The sequence below is a fragment of the Melanotaenia boesemani genome, chromosome 5, assembly GCF_017639745.1.
Source record: "Melanotaenia boesemani isolate fMelBoe1 chromosome 5, fMelBoe1.pri, whole genome shotgun sequence".
Classification (NCBI taxonomy): Eukaryota; Metazoa; Chordata; class Actinopteri; order Atheriniformes; family Melanotaeniidae; genus Melanotaenia; species Melanotaenia boesemani.
This window is the reverse complement of record NC_055686.1, coordinates 35,900,019-35,924,431: the sequence shown is the minus strand read 5'-3', so window position 1 is coordinate 35,924,431 and position 24,413 is coordinate 35,900,019. Positions and strand designations below refer to the sequence as shown.

Sequence of the window (24,413 nt, the reverse complement as noted above, 5' to 3'; positions counted from 1 at the left end):
GACACACGGACTTATAACACAGCGACAGAGGCAACCAAGGACATGGTAGAGAGAGGATTCCAGGTGAAAGTCATCAAACCAACAATCGACCCGATGGAGAAGATACAGAGACAGATGTGGCGTCGAGCTGAAGCAGTGGATAAACCGGACGGGACGACATCAATGGGATATAAACAAAAACTACAGGTTTTCCGAAGAAACAGTGAGGAGAAACAGTGAAGAACAATGCATAAAGCCAGGTGAAAGGTGGCATATAGGACGATTAAGGTATCCTGATGCGCCCAGCTAGCACATTTGAGAATAACTGAGAGTCCCCTTCCTTTTAAGTAATGGTCATGTCGGGACTGTTTTTCTTTTATGTTAATTTTCTTGAAAGTATTGGACGAATGAACAGGGCCAATGTAGGCCAAAAGGGCCCCTGGCCTGCATGGACCAGGGTCTATCCCTTAGAGCTAGGAGTTGGCTCAGAAAAGATCAAGTTTTGGACCTCTTGTTTGGAAGTCGTTATAAATATGGTTCGATTGTTTTTTTCACTGTTCTTGTTCTTAACGTTTAAGTGTTGTAGCAAATGGGGTGGAAGGATAAGTAGGAGGGAATAGATAAATTAAAATATAGAAAATGACTACTATTAAAATTGCCTCATATAATGTCAACGGAGTACTCAACCCGATAAAAAGGAGTAAGATAATTAGTAAAATGAAGAAGGAGAAGGTAGAAGTGCTCTTTTTACAGGAGACCCATTTAACCGACAAGGAGCATGACAAATTAAAAAGGAATGGTTATAACCAGGAGTTTTCAGCGTCATACAAATCTGGACATAGAAGAGGGGTGGCTATATTGATATCAAATAAACTCTGCTTTGAGAGACTGAGAGTGGTAAAAGACAAAGAAGGTAGATACATTTTAGTGACGGGTCGATTGGAAGGAGAACTAGTCACACTACTTAACGTTTATGCACCTCCGGGATCAGACTGGGATTTCTTTAAACAATTGTTTAACTTAATGGCAACAGAGGTAGAGGGTATTTTGATTGGGGGAGGAGACCTTAACCAAAGACTTAATCCACAATTAGACTCTTCGGGGAAAAATGTGCAAAAAAGTGTCACTGGGAAAAAAATCTGTAAAATGATGTCTGAACTTGGAATTTTAGATATATGGAGAGAACTTAACCCTACTGAAAAAGACTATACATATTTTTCTGCACCCCATGTTCTGTACTCAAGAATCGATTATTTCTTAATTTATAATAGAGATCGATATAGGGTGGTAAGCTGCGAACTTGGAGTAAGGGACTTGTCTGATCATTGTCCAGTGTATTTAAGAATGCACCTGGAGAATGAAAAGAAAACTACATTATGGAGACTTAACTCAAATTTACTAAATGGTCGCATGAGGGAAGAAATTGAGAAAGAAATTCAGGAGTACGTGGATGACAATGATAATGGGGAGGTGTGTCCGTCAGTTCTGTGGGATGCTTGTAAGGTGGTAATGAGAGGGAAACTAATAGCTAGATCTTCATACTTAAAAAAGATAAAACAGGAAAAGCTGAAATCTTTGCAGGCTGATTTAGAAAAGATTGAAAGGGAACACAAAAATACATTAGATAAGGAAAAATGTAACGAGATTAAAAAGATAAGGGCAGAGATAAATGATATCCTAGCACAAGAAATTCAGAACAAACTGATCTTCACCAAACAAAGAAATTATGAGGCTGGAAGTAAATCTGCGAAATTGTTAGCATATAGGCTTAAAAAACAACAAGCAGCGACAAATGTTTACAAAATGAGAGACCCACAAACGAAGGAATTGGTGTATAAAACAGGAGAAATTCATAAATGTTTTGAATTTTATTATAAACAATTGTATGCTAAAATGAACCATGATAATGAATTACAGATAGATAGTTTCTTGGAAAGGCTAAACTTACCACAAGTAACAGAAGAACAGAATGCTGCTCTAATATCTGAGATAACTGTGGAAGAAATAAATACGGCAATTTCTAAACTCAAGAATAATAAGAGCCCTGGAGCTGATGGATACATCTCTGAATGGTATAAGATCTACAGACACAAACTATTACCATTATTACATAGGACTTTCAACTGGATACTAAAAGGAGGAGGGATTCCTAATTCATGGAAAGAGGGAATTATTTCTGTAATTGCGAAGGAAGGAAAGGATGAAACCAATTGTTCCAACTATAGACCTATAAGTGTACTTAACATAGACTATAGACTTTTCACAGCAATCTTAGCAAGGCGAATAGAGAAAATTTTGCCAGATATCATAAGCTTGGATCAAACAGGCTTTATCAAATGCCGCCAGACACATGATAATATCCGCCGGACCTTACATATAATGGAGTATATATCAAACAATAAGTTAGAAGCATTGATAATGGGGATTGATGCAGAAAAAGCTTTTGACTCGGTTAGGTGGGAATTTTTATATAGGGTTATGAAGAAGTTTAATTTTCATGAAACTTGTGTAAAGTTAGTACAGGCCTTATACACAAATCCTACAGCAAGGATCAAAGTCAATGGAAGTTTGTCCAATGTAATCACACTAGAACGAGGCTGCCGACAAGGGTGTTCGGTTAGCCCACTGCTCTTTGCCATCTTCCTGGAACCCTTGAGCCAGTGGATAAAACAGCATGAGGTTATAAAAGGTATAGTTATTGCGGGACAAGAGCAAAAAATAGCCTTGTTTGCGGACGACATCCTTATTTATCTTGAAAAACCCAACGCATCGTTATCTACACTTATGACCATCTTTGCTGAATTTGGGAAGCTATCTGGGTACAAAATTAACATACAAAAAACTCAAGTCATCACTTTTAATTACGAACCAAATCAGGTTATTGAACAGAATTGTACAATTAAGTGGGGACAGAAATCAATGAAGTATTTAGGAATAAACCTAACACAAGATTTGAGTCAATTGAAATCATCTAATTATATTCAGCTAATATCTAAAATAAAAGCTGATTTGGGAAAATGGAGCTTAATCCCATTTTTAAGTCTAACTTCAAGAGTAGAGATAGTTAAAATGAATGTTCTTCCGCGGCTGCTATATGTATTTCAGAATCTTCCAGTTGAAGTGACAGAGACAGAATTCAAAGAATGGGATAAAAATGATTTCTAGATATATCTGGCAAGGTCTGAGGCCAAGAATTAAATATAGAACATTGCAGTTATCAAAGGGAAAGGGAGGACTAGCATTGCCGTGTCTAAAGAGCTATTACTACGCTGCACAGCTCAAAGTGTTGTTGCACCTATGTGACCCTGATTATTTTGCAAAATGGAAGGACATAGATGAGAATTTAATAGAAAATGTTCCAGTACAGGCGATTATAAGTGACAGTAAACTAAGATCCTATCTAAAAGAAGGAACAAACCCATGGCTTGAAGTACCTCTTAAGATATGGACTGACATTGTGACTAAATACAATTTGATGGGTAAGTGTAGATTATTGAGATGGATTGCGTATGATACGGATTTCATACCCAATAAGTTAGATAATACATTTAAAAAATGGGAAAGTGGGCCAAAGATGTATTGGGAAGCTATTAAAGATAAGGTAATGATGAGTTTCCAGGAATTAAAGGATCGATATGTTTTGAACAATCAAGATTTCCACAGATATCTCCAGTTGCGACACTATGTAGGGCAGGAAATAAAAAAAGAGAATCTAGATGTCTCCCAACCAATAATAATTAAAATAATGGTTGAAGCATGTAAATCAAAGTTGGTTCAAAAAATTGTCTCCAAATTGTACATGGCTCTAGAGGAATTGAAAACTGACACCACAGATTATATAAAAGGAAAGTGGGAGAGGGAAGCAAATATTGAGATATCAAGGGAAGACTGGGAAGAAATAAACGAAATACAATGGAAACCACCAGCTCCACACTTTGGAGGGAGCATGGATGGAAGAACATAACAAGGTTTTTTGCGACACCCGCACAAAGAAAATACGTAGATGCAACGTGTTGGAGACTATGTGGAGAAGCCAGAGCGGATCACTATCACATCTTTTGGGGATGTCCAGTAATAGGTCAATATTGGGGTGAGATTAAAAAGAGTGTTGATAAGGTGCTGAAAACAAATATCCCTCTCACCTTTGAAACTATGTTTTTAGGAAGGACGAACATGCTTAACCTAAAGAGACCTGAGGATTACAAATTGTTGAGGATCATGCTGGTGGCCAGTAAAAAGACAATCACCAGGAGGTGGCGAAGTGGGGTAGCACCTAAGGGAGAGGACTGGGTTGAAATAATGATAAACATTTATCAAATGGAGAAACTAACTTTTTCTCTTAGATTGGAACTGGACAAACTCAATGCCATTTGGGAAGGATGGCTACAATATGTGAAACAACTAAGAGGGGATTTGGGATAGGAATTGTCTTACTTACCCCCAGACCATGTGGTATCTTTTTTGGAGACGGATGGTGTGTATGGGTAATCCTAGTCTTATTTCCGATTGTATATGTATCCCTAATGGAAAGTGAGACGGTGATTAGACACCCTTGTTCTAAGCTACAATGTTATTAATGTTCATTATTTATAAGTTCAACTTGTTTTTATTCTTTTTTGGTACCTAAAACTTCATCATTACCGAATATGAACGGTCAAAATTTTAAAACTTTTGGTATCTTGGTGCGGGTTGTAATTGCCTACATTCTGTGTATCATATGTGTACCAGAGTATTGCTCCTTCCTTTGTGTCTCTTTTTTCTTTTTGAAATTTCAATAAAAAAGTGAATGAAAAAAAGTTGTCTACTCCACGGTGCTGTGTTTTATGGAGAAGTGGACAGAAAAAAAAGACTGCTTTACATTCAGGGCATGTTCACACTGCCGCTTTTAGGTCCGCTTTAAATGGACCATGGTCTACTTCCACTGATAGAACAATTTGTGGACTCTGGTCCAGTTGAAAGTCAGGGGTCTCAATTCACTTGGATGAAAAAGAAAGAGACATATGCCATCCATGATAAAGCATCAAGAAGAAGAAGGAAGTGAGGCAGAGTATTGTTTTGGGTAGGAGGAAAATCAAAGCCCACAGCATGTGCTCAGAAAATCGTATTTGTTTTGCACAGTACAGTAAAATTAGGAACCCCAACGCCAGAGCCATGCTCGGGTCCAATTTTACCAACCCACACCCACCCTTTAGCATGACGAAACCTGACCCGCTGATATCTCCCATTGAAATCTGGAACCAACTCAACAATGTATACCTACGGCCTGACCCGCATGTTAACACATTAAAGGGGTAAAAATGTGTATTTTTGAGCTATAAACAACATACTATTACTTAGGGGCGTCCCCACGACATCGGACTGCAGCAAAACCGCAAACCACCCTTTCATCCCCACGAAGCCAGGGATTAGCCTCCATGAAACCGACCATGTCTGAAGCCAGGTACCAGAGTAGATCGGTTTGAGTCCTCTACCGTCTGCGGTACTGTGTAGACAGTGAAGCCACACAACTTGAGGATATGACGTCAATGTGATGAACACGCGGCGATTCCCAATCCAGCCTTCCTCGAGTTTTTTATGTTTTGTAGTCAAGCATTTTTTGAAGAAGAAGCTCAACTTCTTCATTAGTCCAAAGAAAGTTTCTCTTTTGCCTCGCAGTGAATCCTCAGCTATCTTCTCTTCTCTGCTTCCAATGTGAACTTCCTGCAACACGCAGTGAGCCTTTATCTGTGCAAGGAATCATTTCTGCCTGTGTATTCCTGACCCGCCCACTCTCTACCCCCTGATCACCCTACATCTCGCACCCCAACCCTTGCAGTTTCTGGCATTTTTCAAAATGTGGCAGTGGGTGGAGTTATGCAGAAAGTAGGGGGTGTAAATAACCCCCGTCCCTCCCTTCATTACATTACTTTTCTTTATTTGTTCATATATTTAATGTGATACTGTTGTTTTGTCATTGTTTCCATTTACAATAAAAACAGGAAAAAACAACAACATTGTAAAATTATCATAAGACAGAACTCGCTATTAACATTTTTAACACTGAACCACTAGACTACCTCCCTGTAGTCTGTTATTTTCCAGTTGGTTGCTTAATTCATTTGATCACATAAGCAGCAGTGTGAAAATCTTTCTAACTGGCTGCACTGGATGCTGGGATGGCAAGAACAAGGCTTGGAAATACTCTTGCAAGGCTTCATAGTGTAGGTGACAAGAAAAACCCTTGTCGTGTCCACAAAAATGAGAAAGTAGAAAGTAAAAAGACATGTCACCCGCGACATGTCAGCAATAAATGAATATACAACCGTATATGTGTTTCTACCTGTTCCATCTGCACTGACCTTAAATGGTGTCACATAGCGGCCATCAGGAGTAACATCTCCCGTCCGATTCAGTAGGTTCTCTCGTGGGATTCTCACATTGTGAAACAATGCAAAACTGTTGGAAAAAAAAAAAGAAAAGAAGAGATTAACAATGAAATTCTAATGCAACAGTGAAGAAAAGCAGAGGAATCTTTGAATTTATAATGTTATAATTTCTCTAAGTACTTAAATCAAATAAAATTTTATTTATAAAGCACTTCTCAAACATAAGTAGCACAAAGTGGTTTACTTAATAAAATACACACAAAAAGAATATAAAACAGCAATTAAAAATTCCACACCTACTCTTTTTCACACACACACACACACACCCAAAGCAAACTTACTTTAAGAACAACCAAATTGCCGGTACTAGAGGACCACGGGATCCGCAAGGGCTCATAATTTTAAAGGCACAAAACCATTAAGACATTTATAAACCAGTAAAAGAACCTTAAAATCAATCCTGAAATGTACGGGGAGCCAATGCAGCGATTTTAAAACTGGTGTAATGTGTTCCCGTCCTCTGGTCCTTGTTTTTACATGCACTGCTGAGTAGCCTACTGAAGTAATTGTAGTTTTGAAACAAACTATTTGGGAAGACCAGAGAGCAGGGCATTCCAATAATCTATTCTACTAGATATAAAAGCATGCATCAGCACCTCAGTGCTGGCAAAAGCGAGAAATGGACATTATTAAGTGATATCTTGAATTTAATGAGACCAAAACTAATTATTAAACTAAACCAACTTTAAGCAGCAAAGAATGCACATTTTATTAAATTAGATTAAGTTTTAATCTGTGGTTTAAAAAAAAAAACCAAAAACGTTTTAATGGTTTTAAAAGTGTTCTGCACTGAATTATCACTCAATGAAGGGGGATGTATGAATATGATAATTAGCCCCACCCATGCAATGCCACCCACACACACACCCACCCACACACACACACACATGAAGCTGGATCTCCAGAGTTGTGGGGATTCCTCAGCTAGCAAAAGCTGGATTTATGCTGGCGTTGCATAGGATAGGAATACCAATAAATGAAACCAATTAGTAAATAAATAAATAAAATCCAGACTTTTTTAATCTTTTCTGTGAGGGTGGGGGGTGGAGGGTTGAAACCTGAAAAGCTGCGTTTCTCTCCTACCTTTGGTAGATTAAGTGATTCTAATGTGACAATGGCAGACATTAATGAACACATCACAATATTAACTGTTCTTTTTTTTCCCTATTTCAAAAAGTCATTATAACAGAGATCTGGTCCGGTGCCAGGGTACCATTTGCCCTGCAGATCACTTCACTTCTATAGAACTAAGCACTTTTTACTTTAGCCCTGTGTTACACTGCCTGTCATTTTGCCTAATGACTCTCGTTTTGTATGCAAATACCTGTGTGCCATTACCCTTCGGAGATTGGCTCTGTTTAACACACCTTTGCTTCCTGCCTGCTGAGGATTGCTGGAAGCAGCTGGAACTGACACACCTTCACCTCCTTCCTCCTGATTGGATAATGGCTGGTCCAATCCCTGCTCCTGCTTTCACCCACCAGGAAATAAAGGACTGCTGCACCTGCTCATTCTAACAGACAGGCTGCCTTTGGCTTGCTGAACTTTGGAGATTCTGACTATGTGCTTTGACTGGTGATGTTAGTATAGTAGGATTAGTGTGTTTGGTTTCCAACAGCATTAAACTGTTTGGCTTTTGTGTTCCTTGTTTGGCTGACTGATAGTCTTGTTTTATTTTTCTTGGGTTTGGTAAAACTTAAAGCCCGTTTCGCTTCTCATTTTGTTAGATTATGGTTAAAAGTAGAATGTGTTGGGCTAATTTAGGTTTGTAGTTGTTTATAGTATCTTTGGTTAAATTTTAGATATTGGAGCTGGTTCACCCTTTGTTAAAATACTGTAGATTAGTAGGCCAGTTTTTCGTTCATCCTTTTTGGTTATTCTCAGTTTTGCTTTTAACTGGCTTGTTTTGAGCTGAATTTAGAAAATAGCTGTTATATTGTGTTTTTGGTTTAAGCAGCTTCGCTAACCCCAACTCGTGTGATTCACCACCTTTTTTTTATATTGTTCCTCATTTCCGCTTGCCACAATAAAATCTGTTAATTTCCATTTTTACATCCGTCCACAGTTCTGTTTTGTTACACCTCTCATTACCCCTGAGTCGGGTGGCAACACCCTGATTTAAGGTCACGAAGACAGTTAAATAATGGATTTAGTGAATCATTACTGCCTGGTTTAATAGGTAGTAGACCTGAATGTTATCTGCAGAACAATGAACTGGATTGTTATTATTCTGCCAGCCACAGTCCTTGGGATATCCAACTGAGCCAGCCCTGGGTTCCCTTGGCCCACTGACAAATGGTTCAGCTAGGTCTGGTGCTCACCAAGTGACCTCAGCTAAGTCAAAGTCAAGTATGTAGCTCCTGAACTCTATGTGGTCAATTTCTCCACCAGCATTGGGCTCTCTGAGCTGATCATGATCATTGGCTTCTTGTTTCAATGTCTTCACCAGCTAGCTTGTGCTAACTTATTGTCATAGCTAGCTAGCTTCCAATTTCAGCAGTTCTTTACAGCAAATATAAATCATCATTAGCCTCAAAGAACTCAGACTTTCTTCTTGTTTAGAAAGTCTTGAGCAGTTATGCTGCGACAATTTTTCTCTTAGCGGTGGACATATTTCTGTAAACAAATCATGTTCCAGTGTGTTGCAGCTTCTTGGGGCAGTAAATGTGGGGAAATATTAGGTGAGGTTTTGTAGGATTAAAAGACAGAAGCTCTGCTTTGTTGTAGACTTTTAAAAATAATAAAGACAGTTCAGTACAGCAGTTCTTCTTCAGTAAAGATTATTGGTGCGTCATTGTCCTTAAAATACGCTGTTGGTCGATCAGCTCCATTAGGTTCAAACAAATGAGCATTTCATCTCAGAGATCTTCAAGCAAGCTTCCTGTGTTACTTCCGTACCTAAAATCCTTCCCTCTGTGAAAAGACTGACCCAGATGGAAACCTGCATACTACCATGAACGATTCAGAGATCAATATTACACAAATATACACCTTATAAATCTACTATTTAGATATTCAGGTTTAGTCATCTGTCTAATAAACAGACAGTAAACCAAAGTCGTTTTTTCTTAATAAAATTAATTGAACGTGTTTAACCAAATAATCCCTGAAACTCTGACTGATCTGACTCTTCTGATCCCAACCAAAGGTTCACAGGACCCCTTTTCTTTACCAACTCCTTTAATTTTCAGGATCTGATCCATTAGAACAACCAGAAACAGGAAACGCATCACCACACTCTGGTCAACAATCAGCTGATTGACCACCACTTCCTGTTACAAAGAGCTGATGAGGAGGATGCGACATCAGGTGAATGCAAACAATATCAGATGAGGAAAAACACCCACAGAGAAACATACATTTTTTACAAAATACACAAAAGTCTTAGTGGTGTGATACGGAAACACTGTTTGATCGAACATAAACATCTCTCAGAATTCTGCCCTGCTGGTCCACCATCGTCTGATATGTTTTTTTTTGACGTGTGCAGACTGTTCAGGCAGTTTGAGGTGTATTACCCCTGGCTAATTATGAACTTAAATATGGTTGTGTACAAACATTGCTGTTTTAGTCCATTTTATTAAGTGGTAGTCAATAAATATAACAATGTCTGTCAGCATGTTTACAAAATACAGAGCTCATTAGTTAACATCTGGCTAAACATACTGATGAAATTATTTTCTCTTTAAAACCTTTTGCTTCCCATATAACACGTCAGATACAGAGAAAAACAACAGAAGCAGGTTAGCATGTCCGGCTGAGGCTACCTACCCGTTATCCAGGCCATTCTGACCCAACTTCTTCCCCATGTCTCCAACTAGCACACCAGGTAGAGCCAGCAGGGTTTTAGGATCTCTGACCTGGATCATACAAGGTGGTTTACTGGAAGCGTCATCGTCAGCATAAAACCTCATCTACCCTAAAGGAATACTTATCGAATGACTTTAGCAAAAATACATTATATAGAAACTAATTTATATTAGAAGACATCGTAGTAAAGAAAGCAAAGTTTGTGTTCTTTTCAATCCAATTAAATCTGTTTCAAAAGAACTGTATTCACAGTGATATTTTATGACAATAAATAAGAAAAGTATATAAAGAAATTAAAAGACTGGTTCAGACCTTCAGTTTGATTAATGTCCATCTATAACACCACAACAGGTCTGATCAGTCTTCCTCAGACTAATGATGAAGATAACGTCTTCTGCTTCGTCAGATCTGTAAACTTGCAGAATATTTAAAGCCTGATTTTACTGAAAGGTGTTTATTTTAATGCTTGATCTGTTCAGATTAAACTTCATTGCGTTGAGAAAAGTCCCTTTAACACATCTGTTAATTTTTAAGTTTCACTTAATGTTTGACTGACTGATGTTTGACTTTGACGTGTATTACATCACTTCCTGTTTACCTTGTGCGCAGAGGGGTATTCCATGAAGCAGGATTAAGGGAAATTCTTGCTTATTTCAACAACTCTGGAGAGTTCAGTTCCATCATTGTAGCTTAAATGAGTCCCAGCTGAGTAACCATGGTAACTAGTGCTGGAGAACCACTATGCTCCAGACCAGGATAACTGTCCAGCTTATTTAAGTCTTGTTTCAAAGAATGTCCAACAAGTTGACACAGGACATAAGGACAAGATAAATTCCACACTTACACTGCTGAAGTCTTGTAATGAGATAATATTAAAATCTATTAAAATAAAAAAAACTGCATTGTCATTGTTGTTCCGCTGTGGTGGAGTGTGTATGTATGCCGTTGATTTGTAACATGTGGGATTGAAAGCGTTTTGGACATTGTGCACTACTCATCTGCTGAGAAGCAATAAACTGGTGATATTGCAGTTACAACAAAGCCTTCTGGATTGAATTCTACACACAAACAACAGGTAGAACATTAGCCGCCTAGCACGTCATAAACAAAGCAGCTACAGACTGAAGCCTCACTAGCGCAGCATTGGGCTGGATATTGTAGGGTCTGACCATTACTCGTGTTGCTAGTGGAGTTTTACCGGGACGACGAAGGAGTGCAGTCCGTGGCAAACCTGGTCCGGTGTGAAGAGCTGGGCAAACACCACAGCGTGGGTGGCGGTCTTACCCAGGTTTCCTACCCAGAACTTGGCTGCCTCAAAATCTGGAGAGTTGATCACAAACTCCTGCAGAGGAGACAGAAGCTGAGTAAGTTATTTTAACATTGGTCAGCTCCTGAATTCTTTATTTATTTACACATACAGAAATATCTACAAACTATATATATATATATATATATATATATATATATATATATCTGTGGAACCAGCTCCCAGCTTGGCTTCAGAGGGCAGACACTCTCTCCAACTTTGATTGGACTTCCTTTCTGAGAAATCTTATAAATTGGTCTGGCTTGGTGACCCTTATCCATCCCTTTAGTTCTGCTGATACAGGTCGAGGCTGCTGGGGGACATCCCATGATGCACTGGGCTCTGCTCTGTTGCTGTACCTTCAGATGACTTAGTTGTAAATAAAGGCTGTATAAATAAAGCTGAATTCAAGTGAATGAAATAGTGGAGATTTTTATTTTTATTTTATTAGACCATAAAATATAAACAGTGTAATTATATTCTTTCTCGTGTCTTTGTTTAAAATTTAAAAAAAAATCCTCCTGTTTCCTTTATCTGAACATGGAAATATGAAGGAAACTATGCAGACCTGAGTGGATGGGTCATACGTGGCTGTGGTCCTCATGGCTCTGGTGTTGCTGCCATGGCTCAACTCCGTCAGTGCAAAGCATCCATATGTCTGAAAACAGAAAACAACACCTACTGTGTGAACATCTGTGGAAGCGATTAGCATTCCTTTTCTTATCTGCCTCTTAAACCTTAAATAAATCAGAGAGATGTTTATACTCTTACCGTCATGTCTTCAGTGCTTTCAACATATTTCCTGTGTCTAGTTGATCCTGCATTCGCGATGGTTGCTCCAAACATCTGAAACATGTTTAAGATTAACTTTTTACTGGTATGAACAATTTATTTAACTGTCCAATGGACAAAAGAAACAAGAGACAAACCAAAATTCGATCCTTACTTCTGAGAGACTCAAAATCTCTAAGGTGCTCTTTTCAAATAATGTAAACAATAGTAAATAATGTTACAAATTAACCCTCAAAACTCCCTCGACCTCCGAGCACTACCGCTTATTATCGACCGTTTGTAAGGAACGGCAGTGTGTAACTCTGTGGGATAAATTGTGATGCATAGATTACCCTTTAGGTGATCTACAGAAGGCTTTCAGGCATTTATATTATGTCCAGAAGGTTTTAAATCCAGCCACAAAAAGAAGTGTTTATTCAAAGATTTTGGTAAATCCACAATAAGTGATCCATGATAACACATGATCCCCTTCTCATCATAAAAAAAAGTTCACTATCACTATTATGTTGCTTAGAGGTCTCTATTTATAACTGGAAATGGTGATGAAGACACTTCCTATTAAATCTTCCACCAATCAGATACCTTAAAGGGACGATGTGTAACACTAACGGTCTGCCATCTTGAAACTACAGTGTGCAAGGGACAAATTGCACGAACTACGCGTTTTCCCTGCGAGCCAGCGCACCATGATTGAGATGCAGGAGAAGATAAACGAGAGCGGCTTACTACTCTGGCAAGTTGAAAAATCTGTTAAATTGTTATTCACAAAATGCAGGACCATGCATGTGCAGCAGCAGCACAGGGGCCGTTTTACCATCACCAAGAAAGCACAAAAACTTTCATTTAATCGCCCAGCCCTAGTCTGTATGATAGACTACGCTTAAAAAATGGCTGGCGGATCAAAATTATCAAATATTGGCTTGGAGTTTTAAGGGTTAACCTGATTAGCTGCTACATTTTCCTTCAGATGCTGGTTTTAAACACCACTTCCTACTTCAGACTTTGGTTTTCTTCATCCCAACAGGACAGATTTTTTATTTTATATAACATCAGCCTCTAAAACTCAGGATTTGTACCAACATTTATGTCTGGGCTTGTTTTTAAAACAAGCTACATGTTACGTCACCACAGCTTTCTGTCTGAGGGAAAATGTAAATAGGAACATCAGAAGGTGCTGTCCTGGGAATTCCTCAGTCCCACTCCCAGAATCGTTTCATCTAGTTTAGCTTATGTCTATAAAGAAATCGTTTAGACAGAACCTCCTTTCCCAGTAAATATGTTCCACAGCATGTCACACAGACTCACCCCTTTGTTGAGGAAGAACTTAGCAACCAAGGCCCAGTCGTACATGCCCAGACAGTCTTCTAGGGCCACAGCCTTCCAGGGGTTGGCCATGGTCTCTTCCAATGTCATAAAGTTGTAGCGAAACAGCTGCTTTGCCCTGCAAATTTAGTTTGATTTCTAAAAGATGCTGAAAATAATCAGGGAAACGAATCTTACAGAATTTAATAAAAACAAATGCTCCTGCCTGAGAAAGGTCAGCTCTCTCTTCTTCTCGATGGGCACGTCCTCTCCAGGACGCCGAGCAAACAGAGGATCATTCTCCAGCGTCGTAAAGATGTGTTGCTGTAGCAGAGGACGAAACAAAGTCCAGGATGATTGAATGGACACATGAACTCTTTTATCAATTTGAAATAAAGGAGGAAACAGATTTTAACAGATCTGTATCATAAATAAAAACACAGCTGCAGATCTTTCTATCATCACACCTTAGTTGTACAGCAGTATGGTCAACATATGTTTTTAAACGTGCAACTTTGTTAGTGAAAAAATCAAAACTACACAAAACATTAACATCACACAGAAAAACAAGAAAAAACTAAGCTGTGTCTAAAGTCTAGAATTAACTCTGATTTTATGTCACAATTTAATATGGTTGATTTAAACGTATTTTAAGTATTTGTTTGGCATCTGAAATCAACAACATGCGCTCTGGACATAATACCATCTGACTTTTAAAAAACAATTTTTACCTCAGTAAAAAGTGATCTACAAATAATTAACAGCTCACTGGCATCCGTGACTAAAGATAGCTGCTGCTCCTAAAGAAAAGAACTTGAGCCACCGCCACAATGAGCAACTACAGACCTGTCTCTAAGTTCTCTTTTATATCTAAGATTATTGAGAAAGTTGTATTTAACCAGCCTCCAACATCACCACAGACCTGAACCAGCTCTGGTCAAAGACTGAGTAATGACTCTGGTCACGTATCAGCCCTGGTTTTGCTGGCGATCAGTAGAGCGTCTGATACTGTAGATTACAGAAAGATGTCGCACAGACTGGAAAAGTGGGTGTGGACTTTCTGGAGCGGTGTCTCTGTCTTTATGTAACGTAATGATATCCACTTTCATTCAAACAGTGGTTAACGTAAATGTAAAATGGAGACAGAAATAAATACGGTTGCAGGAATAAATAAAGAAAATGCATTTTTGGAAATATTGGGGAAGTAAATGTCAATTTAAAAAAGTGTTACTAAATAAATAAAATATTAGATGACAGAAAAATAATGAAGGAGGAAATAAATAAAATATAAGAAATAAAAGAGCACTAATCAAATAAATAAATACAACTGAAAAATAAATGGAATATTAAATAAACGGGTAATCATATACAGTTAAATTAAAATAGAAATGAGTTCGCAAATACAAGCAGCTGACATGAGTTTCTTCCCCATGGTGCCTGAACTGTCCTTCAGAGATAGGATGAGAAGGTCATCCAGGGGGGGACCCGAGCAGAACTGCTGCTCCTCCACATACAATGGCGCTAGATGAGGAGGTTCAGGTTTCCGAGGCCGCATTTATCAAACTGTGCATAGCAAAGCAAATTACAGGTGGCATCCGCGGCGCAAAAAGGAAATGCGGCACACTTCACCTTTCAGATTTATCAAAGTGTGCGCACACACATCCCACACCTGTTTCCGTTTATAAGTCAGAATCAACTCTAAAGTGGGCACACGTGAGGGAACGCCTTCCCACGCCCACATGGTGGCTATAAAAGGTCAAGTCAACGTCTATAATAAATATTCATCACATCATTTCCACGTTGAAAAGCATAAAAATGTTTAATTGGTGGGCACGGCGTCGGCATTACTTGTGTCAGAAAGGCAGAATAGTGGCAGCAGAAGTCAGATGCTGTCATCGCAGCGTCAGAAGGGAACTCACGCCAGAGGCATCGGAATGTGCAGCTGGATATCTCAGTCAGTAGGGTGTCCGTCTACCATGCGGGAGATCAAACTCTGAATCCCACAGGGTTAAACAGTAACACCTTCCACTTGGATCCTTAGGCAAGACGCTACAGTCAACAGTAAATCGTTCTGGAGAAAAGCGTCTGCTAAATGACAGTAATGATGCCGGTAATGTAGTCTTTTGTTTTAATGTATAAAATAAACATTTACAGATACATCTGAGAGTGGTAGCAGTTTATTTAGTGTTAAATAATATTTCTTTAAAGTTCCTGGGTGTTCCAGGTGGATCGGCGGTGCTGCAGCTGTGATTGGAGAGGGTGAGGCCAGAGACTCCGTGCAGCACTGCAGCAGCCATGTCCTTCAAGGAAGTCCTGCAGGTGTAGAGGGACACCATCACCGCTATTAACAATGTGGCCAAGGAGTTGTGGGACATGGAGACCGTCTTGACAGAAATTGGGACAACAATTACAAAATTTGTGTAAGAATAAATAAATATATAAAGAAAATCCACCTCTTGTGTGTTTCATAAGCGTTGCATCACTTCTAGACGCTCCAGTCTGTCCCACTCTGCTGGACCTTAGAATAAATGGTGTCGCAGTTCCCCGTTTTCCCAGATTTTGTGGGTACGCCATGATCAGAGTTTGTATAGAGGTAGGAACATTCTCCCACCAAGTTTGGTTTTTATAAACTGATTATATTTGCAAGCTTTATAAATGAGGCCTCTGGTTAGGACGCCTTCTGGACGCTTCCCTGGTGAAGTGTTCCAGTGATCCAGGAAACTTCTCCAATAAGCAGTGGAGAATGAATGGATGGAAAATTACAACAGAAATATCCATTTCTGTGTTGCATTTTTTTAAATTAATTAATAAAAAGGCTATTTTTTATTTGTGGTATAATATACTGTCATATTAATTAGTTTAGATAAGGCTTTTGTGAGTTTAATTCAGTCAGGTTTTCTGAGTTTTTTAAGGTACTTTTCACCACAGTAACTGATCCAGATTAAACCAGAATAAGAGGTTTTCCAGTCCTCTGTCAGGTGTTTAGACCACTTCCAATGAACAGAAGACCTGATGTTACCTTGAACTGGATAATTTCCTCTCCATCTATGAAACGAAGCATGTCCTTCCAGTTGAAGGAAGCTTTTTTCCTGTATTCATCCAGTGGACCACTGGGGAAATCTGCCACTTCATGGTCCATCTTATTCAGTTCAAGCTGGAAGACGTCACTGCTCAGGATCAGAAAACACGGTTCCTTAAAACAATCCAGACAGAAACAAACAAATGTGTCAGATATTTTGAGCTGTTATCATCAATCTGAAGGTTGTTGTTCAGCAGGCTCATTACTGGCAAGTTTACTGACAGTGAAACTGTGATTGGACGTGAAAATGTAATGCCCAAGACGCAGCATAATACATAAAACAGTTTTACACTTGCCAAAACATGACCACTGCCACTAGCTTCCTACTTGAAGACTGTTTTAACCCAAAAACCCCTGTACAAGTAGAGCCGTGTACAAAACTGCATCTTCGACACAATTAACAATGGCTTCCTTCTTAATAATAAACGGTACAGAGCAGTCATGAAAACAAATGGAAATTTTTGCCCCCTAGTCTGAGTCCAAGTCATTGGATTTTGAGTATCTGCCGATACCGACTTCCGATCCGATACTTCAGCAATGCATTAATGTGAAGAAAAAAAGAGCACATCCAAATTATATTTTAAGATTTTTATTATTTATATGACAGTATCCAACATACCTTTTTTATGGTTCTTTGATCACAAGTTTTGTTAGTGCAGCATTCGTTTAAACGAAGTAAACAACATAAAATCTTTTTGTAGCTTATCAGTGGTGCAGCACAAAATAATCATGTAAACTTTAAATAATTATCTTTAGATAAACAAAATAAAGATGTCTGTAAAATAACATCTTAATAATTCCACATAGTGCTGCATTGTAAAACTAACTAAAGCACCTAACTCCACTTCTGAGAGGTACTTTATTTCACTCCAATATATTTTTACTTTATTTCTGATTTTATGGTTTATGGATATCTATCTATCTATCTATCTATCTGTCTATCTATCTGTCTGTCTGTCTGTCTGTCTCTCTCTGTCTCTCTCTCTCTGTAATGTAAACAAAAAAAGTTTTCAAACGTCCAAAATTCAGTCTGAGGAACAGCAGCTCGTTTCTGTCCAGATTTACAGAAAACGGTGACCGGACACCAGAGAAGACAAAGGATGACACAGAAGAAGAAATGTCCTCCCGCTGACATTAAACAATCTAATTTTCTTACCTCGCAGCTGTTTCGCCTCTGTTCTTGTCCTTGCTCAGACTGAACTCTGAACTGGGCTAAAGGTACTTCCGGTTGTTGTTGCAGCCGCGGCGTCACTTCCTGTTTCTCTTATCGAGTCCCCTCTTGATCATTAACTGGAATTTGTTTTTGCTTGTTTATATATATATATATATATATATATATATATATATATATATATATATATATATATATATAAACAATAATTTTCCCCACCAATTATTTTCCTTACTTCAATCCCAATAAGCACTGTAGTATCATCTGTCAGTGATTACTGATTAATAATCACATTACAGTTTAAAACTTTTTTCACCACAAATCAAATATAAAAACCAATCAGCTGAAAATGCTTTCAGTTTTTTTTTTTTTTTTTTCCACTTCGGCCCTCCATAGTTAATGTCTAATGAGCTTTGTTGTCAGGACCAAGATGGCGTCTAGGGTATGTGTCTTTGCTGATCAACCAAAGACAGAAGAATACTTTCCGATGCTTTCTGTCAGCATCACTTCTTGAAGAATATATATCACTGCTCATTACCAAGTATAAACAATGCCGTCCTTTTGTTCTTTACATTTTGTGTACCAGCATGGATTGTTTTACATTAATAAAACACAATGTCAGACAAAATGAAATAAAATTGCAGTTATACTTTTGCGGGTTAGCTAATACTCTGTTTCCAGAGCTACTGAATGTGTGAATTTACTCCAACAGTGAGGTTTGTTGCTCTGCTGCTATCATCAGAGAGCAGAGTTCAAGGCTAATCATATCTACAAGCTCTGCTTTTGACCACTAAACTTTCTGTTTAATGATACATGAAAAATCAGTGTTTAAAAGATCACTCTGTCAGATTGAACAATAACCTTCCCTAGATATTTCCATCTGTTAATGTTTTCACCAGGAGAGATGATCACTTAAGTTTGCTCTAGTTAAATTAGCTAGTCAACATTTCAATCGATTTTTTTCTTTTTGTTTTTGGTATTCTGATTCCATATTGTGAAGAAAGAATATCAAATGAAAGGAATTTCCTTTTTCTATGTTCTGTTTTATTTTTACTTTTCCATTGAGTGAAGTTAATCATCTTTTTGTATTGCAGGATGTCAGGGTTGTTCCAAATGGCTGTAGATTTACATAGAATTAGAGAAAACTTGGTTATTTTCAGGAATTCCTGCCAAGCCATTAAAGAGGAACTAATTGTGGTGTAGTGGTACAGGGTGATGAAGGGTATTGTTAAGAAATGGAGATTGAAGATTAAAGTTATTAATGCTTTATTTAAAATGTGGGACTTGGAAGACCGACAACGCCACCTGGGGTGTTAGACCCCAGGAAATAGGACACAGGCTCGCTCCTGCTGAATAGAGACGTGGTGCAGATTAAATGTTTATTTAATACAAAGGAATTTAACTGTCTCAAGTTGAAATCGTACAATTATTAAAACTCCATTCCAGCTAAAAGTAATGATTAAAAACTAAGTTGCTAAACAGTAAGACTAGCTGGGGGCTAGTGGAGAGCAGCCTACAGGGGGAAATGCCCAGGTGTGCCACCACTCAACTCGTGAACACAACAAACCTCACTGCAAACTTAAAACGTGGAGCCCTCGTAAACCCAATACGACAAACCATGTACAAAGTGGGGATCCGCAACCACGAGTGCCTAGCACATTCACCTTATGGCTCCCAGCAGTTTAAAAGGACAAGCACAAGTTAAAACAACAACAAAATGAATAAATCAAACTTAACCAGCTTCTACAGAAAAAGAAAAGGAAACTACTACTAAATATAAACACAATTCTAACAAAATAGAGGAAGAACAAAACCAAACCACAAAAACAAAGCAGCACCAAACAGCAGCAGGTAACCTGCAAGTGAAAAGCAACAAATTAATGCAAATCCTCAAAGCTTTCTTTTATAAATATTGCTTGTCACTGTACTCACCACCCTTAGTGTTACGAAGGACGCCTCTGAGACAGTACTGGTTTAACAGGTTTTATTCTAAACTGAGAAACAGATGGAAGCAGGAGTCTTCTGATCATGAAGTTCAGCGGTATTCCAAGTTGACAGCTTGGTGAGTCGGGACCGGGACGGGGACGTGGAAAAGCTTGCTTGAACGAGGTCCGACGGAGACTGGTAGTAGAACTGGAGCTTATAAATCCTGGATCCGGGATTACCTGCAGGTGTGTGGGATTAGTATTCCGGAGAGGGAGAGCGGCGGTGATTGACCGGAGCAGGTGTGGCAGGGTCTGGTGCAACGGTGACACGGGTTCAAAAAGGTAGCCACCACCACCAACAACAGCAATTGCAGGAAGCAGAGGGAAAAAAGAGGTCAGCAGGTGTCTTATATGCTGCTGCTTTAACTAGGGGAGGAGCCAGTGCTTGAGCTACACTCAGAAAGTCAAGTGCTAACCACGACAATCTACCCCTCTGATTTTGAATCGATTACTGCCATGGCCTAAAGATAGTAGAAACACATATCACTGGCACCTAAGAGTTAGTAGCTCCTATTGCTGTACTCCTTACTGTTTGAGGCAGATGGTATGGATTGGTATGTCTCCCAGCAGTTAAGCGAGTGGTCCTTCTCAGGGGGAGCTCTCCATCTACTGTCCTCTCTTACATTATGGGAGCTTGAGGTGGCAGATTAGGCTGTGAGTCAACGGTTACTGACGTGGAACCAGGAACCAAACCGAACCATTCACCATCCACCATAGATTCCTCCAGGGAATAAAGTTCTTCTGACTGCAATTCATTTTTTACAGGACGGTCATCCACAGCAGTCAATTTACTTTCAACAATGAGCAGTGAATGTGTTTTACCTTAGTGAGGTCCTCAAGAAGTGCAGAAGGTGTATTCCGATCCTCGTGCTGCTGGGGCTCGCAACACCTTGTACACAACAGAGCTCCAAACATCTTGGATCTTGGCTCTGACATCCTTCAGGTAGACCAACTGACCTTCCTGTAATGTGGAATCTCATACCTCTGTCATGGTGCTCCTGCGTAGCTGGGCTTTGGCCTCCAGATGTTGGGTCACTACTTCAAAGGCATGGCGTAGCCAGGTCTGATGTTCCACAACCCAGTCATGGACGGTGCCAGCAGTTGGTTCAGGCACTTGACCCAAAAGGAAATTCACTGACATTTGGGTATCTGTACTAAACATCAGGAAGAATAGAGACTGACTTGTAGACTGATGTGCAGTGGTATTATATGAGAAGGTGAGTGATGCAAGATAGCATGACCAGTCCCTTTTCTTGGTAACAGGAAGCGTGCGAAGCAGATTGTGCAGGGTCCCATTAAACCTCTCACAATGGCCATTACCAGCCAGATGATATGGGGTAGTCCAGCTCTTCTCTATCCCATACATCTGGTATATCTGTTGAATGAGATGGCTCTCAAAATTCCACTCATAGAGTGAATGCAACTTGGTGCTCCAAACCTATAAAACCACTCATTGACCAGCACCTTGGCAACCATGACAGCAGTCAGATCATGGGTTGGGACGGCCACATCAGTCATAATCAAAACATTTTCCATTCCATTCTTTGCAGGCTCCAATGTGGTAAAATCAATAGCAAGGATTTGATTTGGGCGGGATGCTCTTGTCCCACAGGATTCCATACCCGACGATAGAGCACTCCATTTTGCTCCACAATTCTATCTCACTGTCAAATGAGGACTGGAACATCCTTGGTGACCTGGCAACGTTTGGCTGCATCAGGGCCTTGCCTCCTGGACCAAAACTGCAGGAACTTCTTGATAGTGGGGTCATTTTCCTGTAGCGTACACACTGACTGGGTATGATGAGGGAAAGCAGAGATGACAGTTTGGGTGGCCTCATGGGTCTGATTAGATTCCACGGCCTGCTGTAATGTGTGTGGAATCTGAATACCAGAAGTAACAAGATCTGATGTACTTGCCGGTGCTGCATGCTGTCTGGGGAGGGCATCAGCATTCTTGTTATTTTGACCAGGCTTGTATTTTATGGTAGAGTCAAAAGTAGCCAATTGTGCAGCCCATCGCTGTTCAGTTGCACCCGGTTTAGCTGTTGAATAATGACTGAGAAGATTATTGTCTGTGTAAACCACACATTTCTGTCCCATCAAGTAATCCCTGAATTTTTCAGTCATGGCCCATTTAAGAGCCAAAAATTCCAGCTTCATAGAGCTGTAGTTATTCATACTGATGACTCCACTTGGCAAATCCTTCAATCAATCGGCAATAGTAGCTGGCAAACCCTAGGAAAGAACATAGCTCCAACACCATGTTTGGCCTTTTTCATTTGGACATCTTGTCAGGGTCTGTTGACACACCCTCCTGAGAAATGACATGGCCCAAGTAGCTCACCTCAGTTTTGAAAAAGGAGCATTTTTCCAGCTTTGCCTTGAAACCTTCCTTCTGCAGGCGACCCAGCACAGCATCCAAACGGCTCACATGTTCCTCTACAGTGGAAGAGAAAAACATCATCCAGGTACAGCAACAAATACTGACAATACTGATCTCCAAAGATTCTCTCCATTAATCTCTGGAAAGTACTCTGTAATTTCTGCCCAAAAGGCATCCTCCATTCAAATAGCCCAAACAGTGTGCAGAAAGCAGTCTTCACTTTGTACTTTTCAGTGACAGGTACTTGGTTATACCCAGCAGCCAAATCCCGAGTTGAGAACCATTGAGCTCCTGACAGCACATCAAGTGACTCCTCAATGACCGGCAAGGGAAAAGCATCCTTTTGTGTCTTGCTGTTCAGGAGGCGATAGTCCACACACAGTCGAAAGCTGCCATCTTTCTTTTTGACCAGCACAATTGGAGGCAAAGAGTCTACTACTCTCTCTGCTAACCTGTGAGTCAAGAAGCTGACAAATGTGGGCCTTTGCTGCTTCCTACTCTGGAGGAATACGACTGAACCACTGGCGAACTGGCACCTCATCCACAAACTGGATGTCATGCGAAATAAGGTTAGTACAACCTAGGTCCCCTTAATGTGCCGAAAACACATTCCTGTATTTTTGCAAGGACCGAACTTGACATTGCTCCTCTTCTGCAAGGGCTGTTAAATCAACTGTGTGAATTTTATCACTTACAGAGCTGGTGGCAAGCCCAGGTTGCTCTGATAGTGGCCTTCAGCTCTTCTGCATTGTTGGGTCTGGCGTATCGCATCTTCCTCTTCCTAATAGATTTTCTATGGGGTTAAGGTCAGGCCAGTTTGCTGGCCAGTTAAGAACAGGGATACCATGGTCCTTAAACCAGGTCCTGGTAGCTTTGGCACTGTGTGCAGTTGCCAAGTCCTGTTGGAAAAAGAAATGTGCATCTCCATGAAATTGGTCAGCTGCAGGAAGCCTGAGGTTCTCTAAAACTTCCTGGTAGACGGCTGTGTTGACTGTGGATCTAAGAAAACACAGTGGACCACCACCAGCAGATGACATGGCACCCCCAAACCATCATTGGCTGGAAACTTTACACTCCACCTCAAGCAAAGTGGATTCTGAGCCTCTCCGCTCTTCCTCCAGACTCTGGGACCTTGATTTCCAAAGGACATGCAACATTTCCATTAATCAGAGAACATAACTTTGGACCACTCAGCAGCAGTCCAGTCCTTTTTGTCTTTAGCCCAGACGAGACGCTTCTGACGCCGTCTCTAGTTCCAGAGTGGCTTGACACCAGGAATGTGACAGCTGAAACCCATATCTTGCATACATCTGTGCTGGTGGTTCCTGAAGCACTGACTCCAGCTGCAGTCCATTCTTTGTGAATCTCCCCCACATTTTTGAATGGGTTTCGTTTTACAATCCTCTCCAGGGTGCGGTTATTTCTATTGCTTGTACACTTTTTTCTACCACATCTTTCCTTCCTTTCGCCCCTCTATTATTGTGCTTGGACACAGAGCTCTATGAACTGTGAGCTTCTTTAGCAATGACCTTGTGTTATGCCCTCCTTGTGCAAGGTGTCAATGGTCATCTTTTGGACAACTGTCAGGTCAGCAGTCTTCCTCATGATTGTGTAACCAACAGAACTAGACTGACAGACCATCAAGGCCTTTGCAGGGATTTTGAGTTCATTATGTGATTAGAGTGTGGCACCAGGTGTCTTCAATTTTGAACCTTTCCACAATATTCTACTTTTCTGGGATACTGAATTTGGGGGTTTAATTAGTTGTCAGTTACAATCATCAAAATTAAAAGAAATAAAAATTTGAAATATGTCAGTCTGTGAGGAATGAATGTCTACATTATACAAGTTTCACTTTTTGAATGGAATTACTGAAATAAATAAACTTTTTCATGATATTCTAATTTTATAATGTAATAATATGATTGTTATAGACTTTATAAAAAATATATTTTTTTGTGAGCTGTCAAAAAAGTTAAACATACACATAGAGAATTTATAATCTAATCAAATGTATAAATTCATATGGATTTAAGTTAGAAAAAACCAAGTGATATTCCAAGTGAATATCAGATTATAGATCTTACATGAATTTAGAGGTTTGCTTTAAAAATAATAAAAGCTAATAAATAAAAGTTGGCATAATAAAAGTCATATAGTCAGACTTTATTCATATTTA

General features: G+C 39.6%; 1 protein-coding gene across 1 annotated transcript in view; it reads right to left on the bottom strand.

The window, feature by feature from the left end:
* acox3 (acyl-CoA oxidase 3, pristanoyl) overlaps nt 1-17,915 on the bottom strand; it is a 32,473-nt gene extending 14,558 nt beyond the window's left edge. Inside the window, exons 1-9 of the mRNA XM_041984838.1 lie at nt 17,850-17,915; nt 16,634-16,807; nt 13,841-13,938; nt 13,618-13,753; nt 12,292-12,366; nt 12,089-12,178; nt 11,413-11,556; nt 10,176-10,264; nt 6,318-6,414 (exon numbers count right to left, since the gene is read on the bottom strand). Of these exons, the coding sequence (XP_041840772.1) occupies nt 6,318-6,414; nt 10,176-10,264; nt 11,413-11,556; nt 12,089-12,178; nt 12,292-12,366; nt 13,618-13,753; nt 13,841-13,938; nt 16,634-16,753 (849 nt within the window). The 5' untranslated portion in view covers nt 16,754-16,807; nt 17,850-17,915. The remainder of the gene's footprint in view (nt 1-6,317; nt 6,415-10,175; nt 10,265-11,412; nt 11,557-12,088; nt 12,179-12,291; nt 12,367-13,617; nt 13,754-13,840; nt 13,939-16,633; nt 16,808-17,849) is intronic.
* Between the last annotated feature and the right edge of the window lie 6,498 nt (nt 17,916-24,413).